Source organism: Sturnus vulgaris, chromosome 3, assembly GCF_052056855.1.
Source record: "Sturnus vulgaris isolate bStuVul1 chromosome 3, bStuVul1.hap1, whole genome shotgun sequence".
In the NCBI taxonomy this organism is placed as follows: domain Eukaryota; kingdom Metazoa; phylum Chordata; class Aves; order Passeriformes; family Sturnidae; genus Sturnus; species Sturnus vulgaris.
Window position 1 is genome coordinate 53,559,282 of NC_142245.1, and position 23,093 is coordinate 53,582,374.

At 37.6% G+C, this 23,093-nt stretch overlaps 1 protein-coding gene across 4 annotated transcripts in view; it reads left to right on the top strand.

The window, feature by feature from the left end:
- The window catches only part of ADGRG6 (adhesion G protein-coupled receptor G6), a 110,743-nt gene that overhangs the window by 58,699 nt on the left and 28,951 nt on the right, over window positions 1-23,093 (top strand). For all 4 annotated transcript variants that reach the window (XM_014888617.2, XM_014888623.2, XM_014888624.2 and 1 more), the window contains 8 exons: window positions 5,156-5,241; window positions 6,582-6,634; window positions 6,715-6,768; window positions 15,536-15,678; window positions 16,382-16,496; window positions 19,524-19,585; window positions 20,975-21,182; window positions 21,649-21,814. In XM_014888617.2, coding sequence (XP_014744103.2) covers window positions 5,156-5,241; window positions 6,582-6,634; window positions 6,715-6,768; window positions 15,536-15,678; window positions 16,382-16,496; window positions 19,524-19,585; window positions 20,975-21,182; window positions 21,649-21,814 — 887 coding nt within the window. The remainder of the gene's footprint in view (window positions 1-5,155; window positions 5,242-6,581; window positions 6,635-6,714; window positions 6,769-15,535; window positions 15,679-16,381; window positions 16,497-19,523; window positions 19,586-20,974; window positions 21,183-21,648; window positions 21,815-23,093) is intronic.

Consider the following 23,093-nt stretch of genomic DNA (forward strand, 5'->3'; position numbering starts at 1 on the left):
AAGAAACTCTGTGGATTTCATCCTCCAGCAGCGACACAAACAATGTCATGCATACAGGCAATGTCTTGGAGCCTTTGAACTGGTGGAATGAGCCTGTATTTCATCATCATATCACCTCTGACATTCAAGAAGACAGACATAATTTTCTCCCTAGCTTGTCTGTATCACCTACAGATGAGAAACCACCATTCCAAAAAAGTAGGTTAGATTTGCTAGACTTGGCACCTGAAAATTTTTACCTGGAAATGATAGAAGGCAATGCTGAAAGGAAAACGTTTTCTGCACTAACAGCAAACAGTCCATTTCAATTTAGAACATCTATGCACATTAAGGAACATCTCTCAGGAGGAATTACAAATTTAACTTCTGTGGAGATTCTACATGCAAAACCCACAAGTTTTTTTCAGAACATGAGAAAAACATACACAAAATCTCTGCGTGACAGCCAACTGACAAATTCAGTCCAAGGACACAGTAGAGAACTATTAACATTTTCAGCACATCTGGAAGAACCAGGCTGGGCAAGCTCAGCATTTAAGCATGTTGTAACAACCCTGCCTGTTTATCAACAGTTGTTGACTGACACGTATTTGAAAAGTGACAGCGTATTTAGATCTAGTAGTAATTATTGGTCTCATTATTTACAGCATTCATTATACTTTCAAAATCCAAGCGAGACCCTTGGAAATACAGCCTTGGAGAACAATTTAGATGCATTTCATGGTAGTAATGAAAATGAACAGTCAGCTTTTTCCATACTAGAGCCAGAGAACATGAATCCAGTTGCTGACTCCTGGGACTCAGATTACTTGTATTTTCCAACAAAATATGTAGATATTTCCCCCTCTTTAAGAGCAAGTTTCTGGACTATTTCCCATCATTTGAAAGAAGCATCTCAAGTGTTTTCTGGGGAGTCATCAGAAAATTTCTGGCTCTCATTTAATAAACTGCTTTCTTCTCCAACAGAGAGATTTCTGTCCTTTAGTTTATATGCTAAGTCTGACAATATCTCTGAACAAACATCTGCTATTAGAGTTTTAGGTCACAGAGCTGAAGAAATTAACATTTCTAGTCATGTATCAACTTTGGAAACACAAATCTTTAGTTCATTTATTCCAGGCATTTCAAAGAGAATTTCAGAAAGTAATGGCAGGTCAATGTCACAGTTGCAGTCAACAATGAACTTTGCAAACCTAACTGTGGCTTCCAACAGTGAATTTTATTATGATTTTCCTTTTCCTTCCCTGGAAGCACCTTACATTCAATCCTCCGTATGGACACAGGTAAGTCCTTTTGATCAGGTACTTGAAAACGCCACAGATATTTTGCACATGCAAATTCAAACTGATATAGTAAGTGATCAAACTGACATGACCTTCCTAAACAATAGGCATCAGCCTGTTTCTGTCTTTCCAACATATTCAGGAACCCAGCCTTCTTATTCAAGGGATACCCGAGCTCCTTTCTTTATCAGTACACCTGGGACTCCGGTTACTTGGATAGTTAAGAGTTTGATAAGCAGCACAATAACACACAGAACACCTCAATCTCAAAGTTTTCTGGAGAATGATGCTATAATAAATACCACTGATAAACCAGGAAGTAAAGTTCAGAAAGATGCAGGTATTTTTTTAAAAAGCATCAGTTCAATGAGTTCTGACTTTCTTCCCGTGTCTTTGGAATTAAGGCAACTTCTTCATTCAGACTCCAAATTCAGAGATAGTGTACCTCCTAACAGCTATTCCACACCTCCTCTTCCACAAAGTGTTCAGAACCATCTTGATACAATTTCTCCAAGCCTGCTCCCTCAGTGGAATGTAGAAGAGTTAAACTTGCCAACAACAGAAACACCAAGAAATTATCTAACTGTTTTAGGACAAAACTCCATTGCAAATCAAGTGGACAGTTCAATATACTCTCTCTGGGCAGTAGAACAAGAAATCATTGACAATAATAAAGACATAAGAGATTTTTCTATTCTGACATCAACAAACATACCAAGGCTTTCTGAATGGAATTCAGGAAAGGTGTATGGATCCTTCAGCAGGAGCAGAGAAGCAATGTCTATCATTACTGCTAATGCCTTGGACTTTGAAAATGCTGATTATGGACATTTTGCAGATCTCTCTTCTGTTCTAGAGTCATCAAGAACTGCAGTAATGTATGATGTGGTACCTTTGCCATCTTCGGATGTTTTTTCTAGCAGAGTTTTTATTCAGCACAAAGAGACCATCTTGACAGGCACTCTGACAATATCTGCAGCAGACATCCATCACCCTCTCATGCAGATCCAAACATCCCTTTCTCCTGTGACATACCATGAGTCATCAGTTGCAGCCCATGTTTATTCCTTGGTCAATTTACCATCTGGGACAAGCCAAAACAGCACCTCTTACCCACCACTGGAACAACCTTTTAGCTCTGCTGCAGTCCTTTTGCCCTGTTTGTGTGACTCCTTCACTGAGCTGGGCTGCCTGTGTCCACCTGAGTTCCACTACAGTATGTCCAGCTGCTAAGTTAGATGTAGAAAAAAACCCAGATCATCTCATCTATTAGATATTCAGTTTGTAGTCTGAATGTAGAAGTAGCTGTCTTTCATCTTTAGATATAGGACCATTTAGCACATGAAGATGTTTTAGAATAATAATATAATTACAGTAGAAGGGAATTTGTAACATCTTAGTGATAGTAATGTCATTAATGTGTGATTTCTAACATTTGTGTACTTCTCTAAGACAGCTCTCATGAGACTGTGAGAATAATATACTGGTTTTCCTAGATTTAATATCATTTTATGCCAATTTATTATTTGTGAGTATATTAATGGTTTTTACTGACATATTTTTGAGGATTTCACTTTCAAAAAGAAAAGATTTTTCAAAACTAAATGTTTGGATAATTTTCCTAACAGAATTTTAAAAAATACTCACTTTTGATTGATCATTATATTTTTGTAGTTGGTGGTGGGTGGAGGGAGCATTGTTTTCCAGGCTATTTTTTCCTCTCTTTTTTCAGCTTTTCTTTGGCTACTTTTCACCAATTTTATACTCTTGGGGTTTTTTGTTTTTTTTTTTTCATTCAGCATTTTGAGATGGGATTTCAACTGTTTAATTTGAAGGGGGATAAATAAGCTTTGGTTTTTACTATCTGTCACTGCAGTCTCCTGAGAGCTTTTTAAAATGCAGATTAGTTCTTGTTCTTTGTTTTTGCCTCATTAAATCATGCTTTGGGTCACCATCTGATGGAGATCTTTAAGCTATTGCCTAGTTTGTAGTTACTCTGTATGAATTTTAAAATACTTTGCATATTCCTATATGAAGGTGATTTTGTCCCTATACATAATTATCTAAGTAAGATTATAATTAGATATGTAATTATATATGAGTTTGTGAGAATATTTATAATGCATACTTTCTGTATGTGTGTATCTGTATGGCGCATATAAAAGGTGCATTATAAATTTAAGATTGAATATGTGTTTATACACAGATATATATATATAAAGGACATTCAGATCTTGCAAGTGTTTTCAGTTTGCCCAAAGTTCAAATTTCTACATACAAAGACTTAGTTTTTTTTATCTATTTTTTTTTCATTTGAAACTATCACAGTAATGATAAACTAAAGTACATTTTCAGATTAAACTGTGCACTAAATGTGTGTGCCTCCTCAAGAGAGGTTAAAAAAAAAAGTAAATCAAAATGAAGGTCATTCTGCTCATATTGAAAATTTAATCATAGCTTACCAAAGAAGGTATCTAGTAAACCATCTTCTTTAGTGTTTCATCATAAAGGAATTTTTGTACCAATCTCAATATTCATATAATTCATTCCATATTGTAAAGAAATAAAAATACTCCAACCATTTCATGAATAGCACACTTAAATTGGAAAATACTGACTTCAAATCTTTTTCCAGTGCCTTCATTTCAAGCTCTTGTGCAATAACTATCTATGAAGTTGTAAAATTATGGCATTTGCTCCACTTAGAATAAAAGGTCTTTTATTTAGATTCTGAAAGATAGAGCAATTCCTTTCCAATCAGAGACAGAAAGGGATTTCTCTATAATTATTGTCATGTCCTTCTCTGTCCTATGTAGTGTCTCTGTAAAATTTACATAAGATTATATAAATGCATATGTCTGTGACCAAGACCCACAACATTGGTAACAGCCCAAAACCAAGCAATGCCACAAATGCATATACATGCAAGTGAATTGATCCAGAAGTTCTTAAACCTCCCCCACATCCTGGGAAATTTTACCCAGCTAGAGCTTACAGAATGTTTAGTAGCCTAATGAAAAAAAAATAACTTGTGGAAAATATAGACTTTTAACACAGAGCATAACTATGAAATGAATTGATGTTATTTATTAGATGTGAAATCTTGTAATGCTGCCTACCCACTCATGAGCTTAACGAGAATTTATATTTACCCAGTGCCATTTCAAAACAGTTTTCTGAATATAAAATTGCACCAAGCCAAGTGTTACACATTTTGTGACTGAAAGATGGTTTGTTCAGCTGCCAGTTTTGTAAAGCTAATATGGGTTCTTCTACTGTCTGGATATTGCCAGGCCTGAGAGCAAGACTGTACTTTGGAAACAAGAGCTCTATATCCCTTCTCACACCTAATTCTGTCTTCAGTTACCTTGCTACTTTTAATTGATGAGCTTTATTTGCCCTCAAAGTATTTAAACTCTAATCTGCAGTGGTTCAATTCTGGAACATATAACAATATTATAATAATATGCCTAAGAGCAGAATTTATCTGTCTTTACAAACTTCATTAATTATAATGATTTTTTAAATTCCTGACACTGTCATGATCTTCATTTTATACAGCACATTAGAGGCGTATGCAAAATACTATTTAGGTGAATGTTGTCTGTGAGTTTTCATGTCACACTTCAAGTGCCTCTGAAACACTTGGAGGGGGAGGGAATTCTTGTCAAAATCAACAGGACTAGTGAGAATGGGCCCAAATCTGCAGGGCTTATTCATTTCAGAATTTTAAATTGTCAGCCAACAAGAGTGTGAGGTGGCCTTGTATCTGGGGTTCAGAACAATTTTTATATTAATCATGAAGCTAAAGTCTCATTAAAAAGCTAAATTTGCTCAGTTTCTAACTTTATAATGCTGTTTTTAATGGACAGGTGGGCTATTCTACAGGATATCTATAGTTGTCTCTAGTTCCAACCCCAACTCGGTGTCAAAAGTACATGATGTTGTTGCAGAATGGGTAAGTTAAGTTTTCTTTCCTGTGTGATTACATTTATAAATCTGGCCCATCACTATTATCAGTTGGAAAAGAAAAAAAAGAGGCTACCAAAAAAAGTCTTCACAGGTGTTCTCTAAATATCTTTCTTTTATTGATTTGTGCATATCTAGCTGGGGCTCTTCAGTACTGTGGATAAAATTTGAGAAGTCTGCACTATACTAGCTAGCTTCTTAAGAAATGTAGATAGTAGGTGAGATTTTGGAAAGTATGAAGTAATCAGAATTGTCCATGAAAAGAGGTACATGTCTGAGTTCCAGTATCACTGTACAGGACAAAAACTTTCTGCCCAAATGCTAATCTGGTTTTGAAGCTATATTGTGGCAGAAATCATAGAAACACTGTTGATTAGTGTGAGGCAATAAACTTTTCCAGTTTATCCTAATGTTTGCTGCTTCAAAAGGTTTCTGCCATAGGTCAATTGCTGACATTTCTAGTAGTCTCTGGTTTTTCAGCCCATTTTAGCAGGCATAAACTCCTCTCTGGGTGAGGGATTCTTGAAGTCCTTGCCTCTAAAAGTTCTTCTTGTCTGAATAATGTATTCCCTGTCCTTTTTGACAATTCACATAGTCCCACTCACACAATTTGTAAAACCTTTACACCAACCACTTACACGAAAAGATGATATCATGAAATATGGCAACTATTTTTTATTTTTCATTTAATAAACCTGAAGATTTCAGCTATCAGAAGCTAAGGAATCCATAAACCAGAATATAAATACAGTAGTCTAACAGAATTGCAGCCATCCACACCCGCCAAGGTTGTTCTCTTAGCAGCAATACCCAGGTAAAGTATATGGGTGCCTGAGCCAAAGAAACTAGAAAGGTGTCACTTGGCCCTAGCAGAGTATGCAAAGGTGTCTCTTGGGTGAAAACTGAGCAGCTGTTGAACACTCAGAATAAAGAATATAAAGGTCTGAAAAGACGATCATCATAAGTTTGAAGACTTTTAGGTGAAAACTTAGCTGGCAGCTTTTTCAGTAAATCTATTCTATCCAAAGTATATCTGAGAATTTAAGATGTGGAAGAGAGGGAGAAAAGGAAAAGTTCAGGATCTAGTGCACTCACCTATTCACTCTGTCATGACCCTATACAGATTTTCTTCTGTCTGCAAAAAAGCCACATCTCTCACTACCAGTTGTACAACAATCACCTCACTGAAAAGTGAGTGTTCTCTTGCTTTGCAAAACTGGAGGGGATTTCTCAAGGGGCAGAAGGGTGAAATTCTAACACTACTTTAAGCAACAAAGAGCCCCATTAACATCTCACCATTCATGTGATCAATGTCTTCCTGTTTTTCAGCTGAACCGTACTTTCCAGAACTGGAATTACACTGTGTATGTGGTCAATATCAGGTAAATTAAGGAGGAAGATAGTTATGCTGTATTCCTTTGAAGAATTAATCCACCCTAATTAATGTCTGTTTCTTTCATAGCATCCACCCTGCCTCTATAAGAGAGGGAGCAAGACAAAAAAGAAGTATTAAAAGGTAATATTTTGAAAGACATTTCCTCAATAGAGGCAACAGCTGCTATTGCAAGTGGCTTTACAACAGGCTTTATTGTCTATTATTGGATTCATTGCCTATTATTTGGCATATGCTGCAAGTCTGTAAATACATGACTACTGGCAATCTCAGCGTTCTGAATGTTCTCAGAAACCTAATACTGGTTATCATGTTTGTTTTGGTTTAAATCTATTGAGCTTTAAACCCGAACAGATGATTTTTTTCAGAGCTCAAGTTTCACCTGTCACAAAACAGAATAGATACATGATATTTAAGTTGTACAACACACCCAGCTTGCTTTAGCAACAAGCTTTGGTACAGTGGTATCTGTCCACTATCTCTGCATTTGTTCTCTTGAACCAGACACTCTGGAGTTAACAGACATCTTACTAGATGGAAAACACTGAAAAATCATGCTAGAATTGAAAGCTGAACGAGTGTGAGTTAAACTATTTACCATATGCTCTCATTTCCTGACTTCTGCTGGGCTTGGAGACGCTGGAGTTGGAATGACCTCAAAGGCAGCCAGAGAAAGTTAGACGGGTCGCCCCCCCTGAAAATCTGGCCTCCAATGGCTTCTTTGAAAGCAGCAGGCTGATTTCTGAGGGATGTCTGGGGAGGGAGAGAATCTGAGGAGCAAATTAAGGAGAGGAAACCAAAACATTATTAGTCTTGTGAGGATGGGGCAATAAGTGGTTATGGGATATATATCTGTTTGCAGTGTAGGCAAAAGTCCTATTAAGAGAAGACTTTTAACTGCTGACTCTTGAGAACTGCCATGATAATGGCAGTAAAAGTTGAGCTTTTTAATATCAGAGATAGCCCAATATTCCCAATTTATCATCAGGAAGTAGTGGTCCTTCCAGTTTTCAAGAGTTTGCCTAGACATGAAAAGACCTGTAGAAAGGTAGTATGTCCTTCCCATACAGCCACAGCAGAAAGACAGCTTTTATTGGCAAAACCTTTCAGCTGGTACACTGTAAGCCCTGTCTCTGAACGGGCTATTTTGCTGCTTGACCTACATTTACAGTAGGGTGTAGTGATGTGGGTAGGATTTTTTTTCACACTTCTAAATGATATGGTTATGCCAGCAAGGCCTTTCAAGTGGAGACCACACCTCAGGTCTTACCAACAATCCAAGGCTGCTGAGGAATGTAAAGCTTTCCCCATCCTTATTCCTGTATCTTTTTATGAGTCTAGCAGCTGAGTTGCACACGTGATTTCTTCTTGTCTCACCTTCCCACCATCCAGCCCTCCTGTTTATTTATCTTCTCCCCAGTCTACTCAAAAAAAGGCTGAGGAGGCAGGAACTATTTTAGTAATTTCCTCTTCCCTTCCCTTTCCTTTTTGACATACTGTGAATATGCCACTCAATTACTTCTCATAATGTATTCCTCTTATGGGGAAGGAACCCCATCTCTATTTCTTTTGTTCGTTATATGTCATATCAGAGGCAATGGAATTACATTTTCACATGTCATTTTTCAGGGGAGGCCTGGTCTAATGAGAAGCTAGTGTTCTTTGGGGCTCTAGTGCAATGTGTGTCACGGTCAAATGGCATTTTTTCATCATTCTGAATAATTTAGTATAAATGCTGGTCATGTCACACCAAGTTTTAATGTTCTCCAAGTAATCAGGAGTGTCATGCTGTGAATGTTTTCTTAGAAAACAAAACAAAACAAAAGCAAGTCAAGATCCTGCTCAACCTAGAAATCCAGATGGGGTAATGCAAGGATAATTCAAAATTTAAGTAAGCTACATGATACATGACTAACAAAAATTACACCTTTTACACACTCTATATGTACATACACGATTTTCTGTCTTTTTCTCATAAATATGTTTTCATGAATCATTTACATCTTACAGAAGAAATATTTCAATAAAATTGGTTGAAGCATCTTTACATCTTAGGTTATCTATGCTTGTACATCCCTCCCTTCTGAAAACAAAAAAGGTTCAGATTCCCAGTAGTCTTCAGTGTTTCTGGGTTTAGTCAGCAGTTCCTTACTTCTCTGATGTTCACACATCTGTTTCTGAATTTTGTGGGGAAGAAATCTGTTGAATTTCTGAAGATGCATAAAGCAAACCTTTTTTCCTACTGCTTCCGGATAATTGCTGTCCGGATTCTTTGTTAGATTTTCCTTGGAATCTTCCTGGATAGGATTCTTAGGAAATCCTACAAGACTCTAGAGTAACACTCGAGAGTATAAAAAATTAACAGTTTGAAGGTTAGAAATTCTGAATACCTGGTGGCAGCAATGGTAATTCCTGACTGCCTAGGTGATTCACTGAAATGTTATGGCTGAATTCTTGTATGTAACTTGCTCACAGTGTGATTTCATGCAGTTACTATTAATTTAATGTTCCTATAAATTATTTCGGTGAAACGTTGCCCAAATATTTTTTTATTTCTTCATTTTGGATACTCAAGCATAAGTCTGTTGCAGTCTTAGACATGCTACTATTTCCCTTAGTTTTTAAGTACTTCTTATTCTATTTACCTTCATGTTCATCTAAACAGAAATTCACTCCACAGTTAAAATTAAGACCTTACACAGAAGTATCATGGCCTTAACTTTATCATTTGCAGAAGTGAACATATTAGTCTTAACTCTTAACTCACTAAGCCTTATTTCTCTTTTCTGAATTTTCTACAAGATCATAGCCTTCTTATTTCCAAGGCAGTGTAATAATTCTTAAAATTGTTCTTGGAGAAGGTTTTTTCTCTCTTTACATGAATTCATATTCTTGTAATTCAGATCACATATTTTTTGCATTCCTTTTGAATTAGTATTTCAAACAGCAGTTTAAAAAACTGCGAAAAGCAACAAAACAATATCCCCAACCCTGTTCTATGCATTTTGCTTTGCTCCACCATTATTTACCACACTGCTCCCTCATCAAGGAACTTCAGCTGTCACTGTCCCCACTTAGTCTTCTTGCATGTGAAAGAGGAAGAATCGTTAGAGAGAATGATTCAGAGAAGAAATAGTAGCTGGAAGTGGGAGGTAGGAAGCTGGCTTTTTTTGTCACATTAAAAATAGGTGTTTTCCAAAGAAACATTTTAAACTACTGCATTCTGGGGAAGAGCAAAACAAAATTATTAAAGTGGATTGTTTCTCTTTCATTGCTGTGTTGTATGCATTGCAGAAATCCAAAGTACACCGTACTTATTAAGCCTTTATGTACCCAGTGATGAGAGACAGAGTGACAAGTCCAAAAGTGCATATTATTATCAGCATCCTTACTGCTGTGACATCTCTGGATGGCAGCAGTATATATCAAGCTAATACTTTGGTAGATTATTAACTACTTTAATAGACAGACTTTTATCAAATCTATGTTTGACTTTATGCCAGTGTTCAATTTTTCCTCTGGTTGTACTGTTTTTACCTCTTAATGAAAGGGCAGCTATTCAAAATAGACAGGAGTTCAGCATGGGCTATGGATATAGCTATTTCTTTGTCCCCATCATTTTTGCACAAACCTTTGAAAGTGAAACCGATTTGTGGATTTTATCCAAGTGAACCAATTTTGTGCATAAACTATAAATGTGTTTGTTTCTTTCATTAATTCTTTGTCTTTTACGACTCTGGAACTTTGTCAAAACTTTCTGTGACTGCTGCTGCTGTTTTTCTCAGAAAGGTCCTACTGATCCTAGGTTTTGTCAGATTACTACCTAGGGCTGCCTCACAGTAGGGGAATTGGTCTTTAATAAAGAGTTCAGCTCCCTTGCTTCTCCTTTCTTCTCTTATTTTGCAAGCAATTTTGAGAATTCAGGCCCCAATTAATTTATGAATTTTTCTTCACTTAACATACGGTAAGTTTATGCTTGTTCCAACTTCCACTGCTTGATTGTCATAATTTTGGCCTATTTCCAGTGTTGGGTTGCTCCTTCTATGGGAAACAATATTAATGTTAGTACTGTTAAACATCTCATCCAAATGAAAAACCACAGTGGTAGCCATCTGCGTGAAAACTACTATAACTGAACAGAAATCCCTTGTCTTGGGAATGAAAATAGAGAGGAAAGGAGGAAATCAGAACTAGCCATGCCTAGTCCTGCTCTTTTGAAGTCTGTGGGAGTTTTGCCACCAATGTCAGTGAGGCATATTCAGGCTCCTGCATGCTGTGTTCTTGGGTGTTGTTTTGCTTAATGGAAAGTTTAATGGACTTGGATAAAATGTTGATTAGATTGTGTAATAGTTTCAGACAAGAGTTAGCAACACTAGAACAGCATAATTTTGCTTTTCTAGTCCTAAGTAAAGTATTAGGCTTTTTACATTCTTTGTAGATTACTTCAAATTATTTTTTATTAAATAATTTTGCTATTCTTGTTATAAATGAATATATCTGTTTTGTCTGTTCCTATTTCAAAACTTTTCTGGGTTTCTACTGGGGAGATTTTAGGAAGGACTTGGACCTGTTCCACCTCTACCCCCCACAACTTCAGTGCTACTGAAGGTAGTAAGGGACAGCCTTTATCAGGGCTGAGAAATATTTTAAAATGCCACATAACATGTACATTATATGTAATATTTCTGTTTGAAAAACCAAACAAAAAAAACACCAAGTGAAAACCCTCAGGTTTTTCCACAGTGCCATGCTGGCATCTTGTGTCCATGACCTTTGAAGAAAGCCTTCATCACAGATGGAAGAATTTGGGATTTCCTTTTGAGTGACTGAAGGGTGATCCGTTGTTAGTCTCCTTCTGAAGCTTCCTGCCCTTTTCCAGCTTCTAATGACTCCCTTTGTCTTTCCACTGACTTTAACTAGATTTAGTATAGATCTGACATTGTTAAATGCCATTTTTAGAAAAGCAGTGTATTGGGGAATAGGGAATGGGGCTTTTCCTCATTGTTCCAGAACACAGTGCAAGTCTAACCAAAACCTCATTTCAGCAAAGACCAGCTGTTCGATGTGAGGGATTCCAGTCCTTTCTGGTTTGACTCTGCAACATTCTCTAGTAATGAATAGCCTTCATACCAAATTAGCACATATTATAAGTGCTTTCTGTTGAAAAGCCATAGTTGATTGTATTCCCACACCAGATCTGCAAGGAGGAGCAAGACCCAGAGACAGAAGCCAAGGCGCGAAGCGTGACCATGGTGTTTGCAATTGTTCTGCTACAATGGCCATTAACTTAAAAGGAAGACTTAGGATGCTTTTATTTTTAGTAGACCAAAAAGTAGCTGCAATTTTTACTTTTGTGTCATGAAGTCTCAGATTTTATATTCAAATTATAACATCACCTTCTCCAGGGAAATGAAACTCTTCATCCTTGACATTTCTTTGAATGTGTCTGTTATGTCAAGTCATATTTTTTGCTCTCTGTTTTGAACGTTTTCATGTATTGCAGTCAAAATCACCTCAAGTAAAAGATTATTCACAACTCAGATGCTTCTTTGGAATGCTTTTAGTTTCCCTCTCCTTTTTTCTGTCTTATTCTGTGTGTTTTCTAACGTTTTGTTTGTTCTTTGTATTGCAGCTTTACTGAGTGACTTATGGAACAGTCAATGCTTTTTTTCTGTCCAGTTAATGTGAAGTAGTTAAAACTTCACAGGTGACTCTGTGGGCCTAAATGTGCTGCCAGTCTTCAGTTATAGCTACCCATCATCACTTATCTTCAGAGACAACCGTGAGATTAGTAAAGAATTTAATGTTGACATTTGAAAACTATTTAAAATATGCCAGAGAAGTCAGCACTGACATTCCCAGTGACTTTTAGTGGGAATTTAGATTCCCCAGATATTTAGGTTCTTTAAAAATAAGTCTTTAAATCAAGTTATACTAACTCTGAAAGAAATTGATTTGTGAAACAGTTTGACAGCAAGAGTAATTCAGCATTAGTTCAGCCTGTCGAGTACAGCAGAAAGGAGAAATGTGCATTGCTGATGATCAGCCGCATCTCTCCAGGTGCGATTCCGTCTGTGCTGCAGGGTTCCCGTGGTTTGTTAATCCTTCCTTCGGGCTCCTGGCAGGGCGCAGCAGCGAGACCACAGCCCGTGTGTAGGCACACTGTCCTGGAATAGCTGTGAGTCACGCTGCCGGAGAAGAAAGCTGGCTTTGTGGTCCGGGCCATGGCAGCACAGGCTCCACCACCGCCTCCTGTGCCTCTGATGAGGATGCAGCTTCGTAAACTCCTCTCTCTGAGCCAGCTGAGCTCAACAGACCAGGACAAAGTGGGATAGACACTGGTCTTCCCAAGTTTTCCTGCTTACTCCAGCTGTCACCACTTCAGTCAAAGAAAAGAGAAACATACTAATCCCTGTTGTGTTTACCTACACAACTGTCCATTTTTTTTTATTATATCATGGCAGTAATGTTGGCAGTACAGGTTACTGTAGATGATGTGTAATTTGTAATTGATTACTGCTGTAAGAATCTATCTGTCTTTATATATCACACAATAAAAGACTTAAAGTTGGGTGTAGCAAATCTAGTGACACCAGCAGAGCATGGCAGCATTGCCATTTATTTGAGTGTAGGCCTACTGTTTCCCAAATTGAGAATTTTCTCTTCACTATTATAATGTTTTCTTTCTTGGATCTGAGTGTGACAAAAGTGGAAGGAAGCACTCAACTTCATATTGCGTCAGCTGTCAAGTTGAAAGGTATTTATTTAGTCTAGGAAGCTAGCATGAGTCATTCTGAAAAGTTTGTGGAAATTGTTTTCATCATATTATGGAGTAGGCTTTTATTATATAGTATACATGACAGAAAACAACAGATTGGTTTAAGGGATTATTTTTATCAGTGCTTCATAATCAATACTTTTCTCTGTAATTTTTCAATATAACTGCAACCTGTTCTACCTCATCTATCATTATCCCTTCTATTTTGTTGGCGTTATCCTTCCTTGTAGGTATGGATACTAAATATAATTTTGGTTAGTTGGGAATCCTGAAGCAGGCAGCTAAGCAGTAGTGGCTGTTCAGAATGTCTGTTCTGCAGCCAGAGTGCTGAGGTAGGGAGTGGCATCAGTATATTAAGTTTTCCTCTTCTGAAGTAAAGGGAATAGACGAATGAAGCCAGAATCTTTTAGGAAAGATGGTTAAGTGCCAGGAGACTCTGGGGTTGAAGTACTGGAGGGCTGAAGGAATTGGCAATCCCGTAGGCAATTTCCATACTTCTGCTAAAAATAAATGCCGTAATAAATTTGTGCTTGTAACATATCTGAGGTATACAGCAAAAGCCTGCTAATGTATATCCACCCTACTGAGGCTATTTCCCATATACATATTAACACTCCACAGAGACCAAAGGAATGTTAGGAGGAACTCAGTAGTATCTCTGGGAGCAGGGAAGGAGTGACCTGGCCAGAGATAGCTGGAATTTCTCTGCTAAACTATATCCACTGGGAAAAGAGAAAGCCAAGCCTGCAGGTGGTCACATTTTAATCTTTCTTCTCCAGCAACATGTTACCAGTTAAACAGCGAATATGTCAAGAAAATTAGGGACATCTGGAAAGTGCAGTTCTGAGCTGTCATCATGGGGATGTCTTTCTGAAACACTTTATATTGAAGTCCTGGTCTGTCTAGGAAGGAGTACCTGAGAACCCTACTGGCCCTTTTCAGCACCCCTACAGATTTCTTTCTGCTATTCTTCATCCTGTAGACCACTGTTTTGCTCATTGTTGCTTTCTTGCACAAGGGGCCACAGGTGAAAGCACCCCTGATGGGTGTGTGCCCTGCTCACTCTATGTGTGCTGGCAGTGCCACCACTCCCCAGCTGCCAGGGACAGCTCACACACTCCAAAGGTCTGTCTTTATTCAGGCTGATGGGTATCCAAGGGCAAGGCTAAGATGAAGACAGCCCAAAGCATGTTTGCTTTTTCCTTTTTTCCATTTTGGCTCCCATGGACATCCAATGTTCCATGCTTCAGTGGCTTGCCTCCTACTAGCCAGAGCCAAGCAATGCTCTTGGGTACCGACATGTTCTCATCTCCAATATTTCCTTTTGTCCCAGGAGGAAATTTCTGTGCCTTCCACTCTGGGCTTATTTCCTGTGTCCTGCTAGAACTGGTTTGCTGTTCATGATTTCCCTTCCAGAAAAGCTATGTTTTTGGACAAGGGTGGGGACTGTTTTATTTTGTTCACAGGAAAGAGGCTTGGGCACTTTGAACTACTTCTTATGTCCAAGAAAGTAGCAGTGGGCTACAGTACAGAACAGCTATTAGTGCTCAAACTTCGATTAGTCATCTGAGGAGCTCGACTTTCCTAATTATGACTAAAAGCTTCAGAAGTATGTCAGGGTGTTTTTCACTCCATAAAAACCTTAAGAGATTTAAATGTTAGGCATCTGTTCTTTGTTAATCTAGTCTTTCTCTGTAATCAGTGTAGAGGTGGATCCTCCAGAGGATGACTTGTTCCACCCTGACAAGTTTTGTGATGTGGGATGAATCAGCTCTTAAGTTCCTAAGCCAGTAGCAACCAGATTTTTAAAATTAATTAGGGCCCATTTAGAACTCACAGCTGTATGGTTTCATCTTCTAAACTCTTCTGAAAACATTTTTTAGCTCTTTTAATGAGATGTTTCTTTAACGGTAACTAGAAGATGAAATTTCCCAACCATATTTTCTTGTCATGGGCCTATATATACAAAAATACTAATTTACAGATAATGAGCAACACTGTTTTGGTGACACTGTTCCATACTCAGAAAAGCAGAGTTTGTCAGATATTTTTATTTCCACACATTTGGCCTCTGCTGTTCTGATTGAAACACTTGGATAATTTTCTTTGCAGTTTTAGTGCTTTGGCTCTTCTAGTTTATAATTCTACCAACAACATCAATTTGGAAGAGGAAGACATCCGACAGAAGCTCATAAGCAATAATCGAACCATGGAAGAAGGATATGAACTTCATGCTGTGGATGTTGATCCAGTGGGTAAGTAGTGTTCAGCTTTGTTACACAACAAATATTTTTTTGCTTGTTCATAAATAAACGTCTTCTGTGTTAAAATAATCATACATTTTCAAACAGTATAACTATTTCAGACTTTAAGTTGTCCCTATAAGCCAGATTGTTCCACTAATCTCAAAAAGCCATGCTCAAAATACCACTTTTAGCACAAAGTTGTCCAGATTGCTTTAGTCAATGTCTTGCTGTCTGGTTCAAAGAGGCTGGGACGGTTCCTGACAGCTCCTCTGGTGGTTTGAGGATAATGAAATATACTTTACAGACAGAGCTAAAATGAGACATTTTGGACCTCCAAGGCCCCTCATCCCCACTTCTCAGTGGTGTTTGTGTTCCTGACAACAGTTGCCCTTAATCAATCTTCCTTTAGCTCTCATCTGTTCCCCTTCAGCTTCTACCAACGGCTGCCCTTCCTTTGGGAGGGAGGAGTGGGGGCTGCTGGAGTGCAGATGGATGCAGCATGCAGGTTCAGGTCTTTCCTCTGAGCAGCAGCAGCAGCAGCATGTGTGATCCCTCACCGTGCACTCCTCTATTGCCACTATATTGCAAACAAACAAGCATTTCATTTGAAGGCAATTTTGTGCTGTAGACTAGCTGATGAGCTGAGGACAAAGAATGGAAGATGATTAGGTGAAGAAATGTGCTATTAACATGGATGTACTCATTTTTACAGAAAAATGTTTAGCTGAAGAAAACCCTCCAAACTATTTCTGGCCAGATACCAGGCCTACTGTGACCAACTTCACATTTTGCCATGGGAGCTCAGTTCAGACTGCATCAAGAACCTGGTAGGTGTTCAAATATCTGAGAAGCTGAGTTGTTTCAGATGAAACTTTCTGGTTATATATAGTTATTATTTAGTTATATATAATAGTTGCCATTGGCTGGTATTGTATTTCAGGAAGATTTTATCTATGCCATGAGAGATTAGGTGTGTGCAGTAATAGTATGTATTTCATTGATAAGAAAGAGTCTCATCTACCACTTCCTTAAAGCATATTGGGGCCCACAATTAATACATGTTCAACATGACTATAAAAATAACATCTTCTTACGAATGAAACTGTTTAATTCAAGTCATAGAATCATAGAATAGGTTTGGATTGAAAGGGAGCCTAAAGATCATCTAGTTCCAAACCCCCTGCCATGGGCAGGGACAGTTCCACTGGACCAAGTTGGTCAGAGCCCCATCCATCCTGGCCTGAAACACTTCCAAGGATGGGGCATCCACAACCTCTCTGGAAAACCTGTGCCAGTGCCTCACTACCCTCAAAGTAAAAACATTTCTTCCCAATATCTAACTGAAACCTAATCTCTTTCAGTTTAAAACCATTTGCCATTGTCCTGTCACTACATGCTCTTCTAAAAGTCCCCGTCCAGATCTCTTGCAGCTCACTTTAGGTGCTGAAAACTCCCCAGAACCTTCTCTTCTCCAGGAACAACCCCAACTCTCTCAGCTTCTTTACAGGAGAGGTGCTCCAGCCCTCTGATAATTTTTGTGGTCCTGCTTTGGACTTGCTCCAACAAGTCCACATTTTTCTTATCTTGTGAGCCCCAGAGCTGGATGCAGCCAGGATATGGTTGGCTTTCTGGGCTGCATCTTCCACCAGTATCCCGAGTCCTTCTCTTCAGGGCTGCTTTCAATCCATTCTCCTCCCAAGCCTCTATTTGTGCTTGAGATTGCCCTGACCCACACGCAGGACCTTGCACTTGGCCATGACCTTTATGTTACTGTACCCAAAGCTTCACATTTGCTACCACTCCACCACTACTGTCTGACTTGTGAAGAATTAGAATAAAATTCTATGAAAATGAGATGTGCATTTGGTTTAATCCAAAACATCTCATCTCATTAGGGGAAAAGTAGAGAAATTGTGAAACAAGTATTTTGCCAGTAGCTAGTCATAATTGAAGGTGGGTATAATCTTATGCCTAATGATTTGAGCTTGAGTTTTTAAGGTTTAAGAAATTTTCCCTAATGTAGGAGGTTTTTGCAAACATCTACAAAAGACTTTGATTCTGTATGTCCATTTCCCATTTGTAAAATGAGAATATTATTACTTCTGCATATATATTACCAAAACATTATGGCTTTGATCTCCTTTGAGTGCCTTAAACATAGTTATGATGATGCAATATTAATTAATTCCTTCAGTATTTAGGATTTTTACTATTAAATGCAATATATTAGTCTTATCCACCCACATTGCATCTGGAACATGTTCTGAGAAGACCAGATCTTTTAATTTTTCCAAACAGTATGGCAACATGGGTATGAATCAGCTTTGAGTTTCAGTGCCAAGCAGGAAAGCAACCCACATTATATTTAAATAACTCACTTCCTCAGCCTCCTAATCTTGTACAAGAACTGATTCTGACTGACCCAACTTCTGTTGTAGAGTGAGTAGTGCAGAGATCAAATTGTTTCTATGTCGGAGTCATTAAAAATTAAGGTTTCTGGCCTTTGCTGCCTCAGTTTTGCTTATCTTTATTATTCATCTGTGGTATACACTATACCATTTATTATGTACAGCACTTCTCATTAAAAAACAATATAAATTACTGTGTTCTGCCCGGTGCTGTGCCTTCCTTGCCTCTTCTTACACTAGCTTTTGCCAATATGGAGCACTGGTGGGATTTGTTTGGGAAGAGGAAGCTCTTCTAACAGACTCTTCTAGTCATCTGCATTCCACAGTAGGTGATTACCTGTGCTATTCCAATAAATGTGATCAGCTGAGGAATAATGTTATTTTATCATGTGCTGAGTAAAGGGATACGTTTTTCCCATTTACCATCCTGCCTTTTTCTGTGCTGTGACAACATGATAGTCTTCAAAGAAAACTGAGGCAACAGTGTGTTTAATTTTGGAGCCATTTTTACAGGGTGACAAACATGGTTAAGAGATTGGAGCATCTCTCTTATGAGGAAAGGCTGAGGGAGCTGGGCCTGTTCTGCCTTGAGAAGAGAAAACTGTGGGGACCTCATCAATGTCTATGAGCATCTGAAGGGAGGGTGACAAGAGAATGGATCTGAATGGTGCCAAGAAATAGGGCAAGGGGCAGTGAGCAGAAACTGATTCACAGGAAGTTCCACCTGAATGTGAGGAAGAACTTCTTTACTGTGTGGGTTCCCAAGCACCAGATTTCCCAGAGAGGCTGTGGAGTCTCCCTCGCTGGAGTTACTCAAGAACTGTCTGGAGAGAATGCTGTGTCTTGTGCTCTAGGATGACCCTGCTTGAGCTGGGAGGTTGAACCAGGTGACCCACTGTGGTCCCTTCCAACCTGACCCATTCATTCTATGATTCTGTATTTTGCTATGGTAAGGCTTTAAAAAAAACCAAACGAATCTTTATATCTGCCCCTCAATTTGGACCTGCATCCAATAGTTACTTACCCTAGTTTTCATTGGTAGAATAAATTTATACCTTCACATGGCTCCTGAGCATGTTCTTATGAGAGACATTATGTCTTACTATTCACTAGATTAAAGGCATTTGTGTCGAGAAGAAATTATAGAAACAGCATCTGACTAGGCCATAATAGGGGTGTAATAGTTTGTGCCAGTATTTGGATCTTTCCTGAAATATAAGGCCAGAATCTCCACTGAAAAACTGGGGTTTCTCTCAGCACTATCATTTAATCAATCATATACTTTCACTGTCAAGTATACATATTGTATTTCACTAGGGGCCATGTTGCTATGAATATTGGGAATTGAGAAGAATCAACCACTGTGTCACCTACATAAGAATTATTAAATATTTATGTAATTTTGTTATGGTATTTCATGTGAATTTTGTCTTTTTTCCTCTTTAGCTATTTGGGTCTGCAGAATTATACATCATACTGGGGTCAACCTGATCTTAGAAATTGCACAGGTGGGTATATATGTGTTCATCTTTGGAAGGATATCTTTTCTCTTTATGATAAATTGTTTAAAAATCTTTCTAAAAAAGCCAGTGCAAAGTAAATAATTAAACTCTGTGGAAGTGCACCCAAGTTCAATTCAGCTCACGCATTTAAAGCTCTGGAAGCCAATTACTGAATTAAATCAAACTCTTCAGGCAATTTAATCAAGAGTAAAGGAAGGTGGTATCTTACCTCTATTTGATATTCAAGTTAGGACAGATTTTTAAATATTTTGAATGCCTGCCAGGGGAAAGACTCCTGCTCTCTTCACTGGACTTATAATCAGACATTTTCAGATTTATTCTCTGTTTCTGAAATACCCCTTTATGTTATTCTGGCCATGAAGGAGTAATAAAATAATAAGAAAACAATTTTGTGGTCCCTTTTTTATTTTTAGTGCCAAAGCTAGTGAAGAGAATTATACTGTAGGTGCTCTGAAATACATATGACTGTAAGCTCTTGTTCTGAACTGCTGTCTTGGAGAAGCCTCTTCTTCGGTCTTTGTTGATAGAGGTGTCCTAGGGAACCTGGTTACCTAACTCAGTCAGTTGGGTACTTGCAGTCAGATTATATTAAAAACATCATGTCATGCAAAATGAGCATTCTACAGTAAATACATCAAAACACTGTATTATAAAAAACAACCCACAGCCAGTTGCAAACTAAACTTTCAAAATCTTCTTTGCAAATTCCATTAAATCTCAAATATTTTTAAATTCTTAAAGGTTACTGTTTATATTAGCTTTCTGTCCAGGTGACATTGAGATTACAGTTTAATATGTTTTGCCATTGGACATGCTATCGAACTTTCCTTAGCAGGAAGATTCTCCTCATGAAATTTGATTGTGTGCTGTGCTTGCTGGGCCTCTGATAAATAAGAGTAGCATCCTCAGAAAGAGCTGAAGCATTTGCAAAGGGGTCAGACTTTCTTCAGAAAGCCTGAAAGAGTGAACAGTTTTTCAGTAATAGAGACTTTGGATGCATTTGTTTCACTTCAAAATTAAAAATTTTTCCCAGTGAAAAAGGAAGGATAGCATAAGGAGGAAAAAAAAAGAGAGAACTATGCATTGTATTCCTCTCTTTTTCATTCAATCACCCCTTTCTGTAATAGTTCTGATTTACAAACTCAAATCAAAACAAAGAAAAGAAAGCCAATGAGCATAGTGTATAATAAGCAGGTCCTATATATTTTTAAAAATACATATAAATTTGACAAAATTATGAAATCCCAAGTTCAGTATAAATACCATAGAACATACTCTAGCTTTCAACAGTGATGACAAAAATTTGTATTTCTGGATTCCTTCAGGACTGTAATGCCTTATTTTCTCTTTTTGCTTGATTCTGTATGCTCACAGAAAACGCAGCAGATATCGCCAATCAGCTTCTGAATCTCACTGGTGAGGGGCAGCAGCTGACCTCAGACAAAGTCAATGATGTTGTGCAGAAGCTCAAAAAAATTGTGAACGATGAAGAAATTGATGAATCTCTGGGTTCTACTGTGGTGACAATTTTTTCCAATATTCTAGCCAGTTCAGACAGTGTATTGGCAGCCTCATCTTCAGAGTAAGTATCTCTACATTTGAGAAAAGCTTTTGAGAGCAACCTGCAAGGTTGTAAGGATTCATCCTTCCATCTATGGAAAGAACAGAAAATCAAAGTTTTCTGATTTCCATCAAAAAGAATTTTCCAAAATAGATACACAAATATTTCTTCTTTTAGTGTGCATGACAAAGTATTTGGATGGAAAAGAGGTCTTCTGATACATGATACAGCATAGATATAACTATTGTTGTAAAATTATTTCAGGACCAGTGATATGTAGTCACACAGTTTCTGTCAGTCAAAAGCTTTTGTTTTCAAGAGAGATACATAAATTTACAGTCTAACAGTCTCCTTGTGAATAGACAGATGGGTGGTAGAAACATAGTCAGTAACGAGAGGATCATCTTGTGATGTGAGGAGCATGCAGAGCATGGGTGGGGATTTTTGTGTATTCAGTTTTCAGAGTAATTTTTATTTCTGTTTTTAGAGCTCTAAAAACTATCGATGCCTTGGCTTTAAAGATCCATTTTGATGGACCATCCATGAGTATTTCCACACGAAATCTCGCACTTGGAGTGTCTTCTATAAATTCATCTTCATTCCAAGGGGGTTCTTTCAGCGTCAGTCCTCAGAATAATGCATCTGATTTCCAGGTACAGAACAAGCATGAAATGTGCCTGTTGTTCCAAGTGTGTTTACTTTGGTTCCTATAAATCCACTTACAACTCCCAGTTCTCCTCCTACTTTCTATTTCCTTTTTTCCTACAATCATCCAAACAGATAACAGATTAATGCAGTATTTCCTTGAGTGACAGGAAACACAGATAAACTCACATTCCATGCAGATAAAAAGTAATTTGGCTTATAAATCCAGAACACACTTGACCCTTTTTTAGTTTTGTGGGGCTTTTTATTAGTGAAAAAGGAAAATAACCTTTAATAATCTGCACCATTGTACAATATCTAACAACTCTTTTCTTGTCTTTCAGTTTTAAAATAAGGTACCTAAATATAGGTATCTACATATAGATTTCTGCAGGTGCAATAGTTCTTCAACCTTCCAGTAAAATTTAAACATTTAATGCTAAAAGAAAGCTAAATTTAATGCAGTTGTTCCAACATAGGTTGATTGGCTTCTACCATTTAGGATATCTGAGGCAGTTCAAGTCATTCATGTGGAGCTTGACCAGCCTAGAAATTAAAAATAAAACAAACAAAAATCACACAAAATTTAGGAAGCTCTCCAGTGCTGCAGTATCAAGACAGATACTATACTTAAGATATTTATCATCACCTCAAAGATATTTTTTCTTTGCTTTTTTTCGCACAAATAGAAAAAAACAGACATCTAGAAGTTTGAAATACTGTTTGAGATGAACATGAGCACCTATAGGATTTTCCAAAGCTTCTTTTGAAATCAGTAGTGATGATGCCTATCTGCATCTTAAGGCACCTAAGTGCTTTTTAAAATGCAGTCCTATTTAATTTTTTTTCAGTTAAATAGGAAGTCTGTGACAGAGGTAATGTCATCTCAGTTTCCTGGGTGTTTAACTATTCAAGTACAGTGAGTCTTACTTGGAGAAACACACAGAAAATATTACACAGAAAAAGAAAAAAATCTGCTGTCATTCAGGCCAGAGGAACTAAAACTGAATTCAACAAAATATGGCATTATAAAAACAGTTAAGGACTAATCACTAGAGTACAGGTATTGTATAGAAACAAATTAATACCTGCTGCAAACTGGTAACACAACACTCCTAATAAATGTCTGATCATTTTATAAAATACTATATACTGTAAAAATCAAAACAAGAATGAAGACATAAAAAGTCTACTTTCTAGAAAAAGTAGTAATAATATAGTAGGCTTTTGGACTTGTGCACATATATAGACCTTCGATCAAAATTCAAATGTTGTTTAAATAGATAG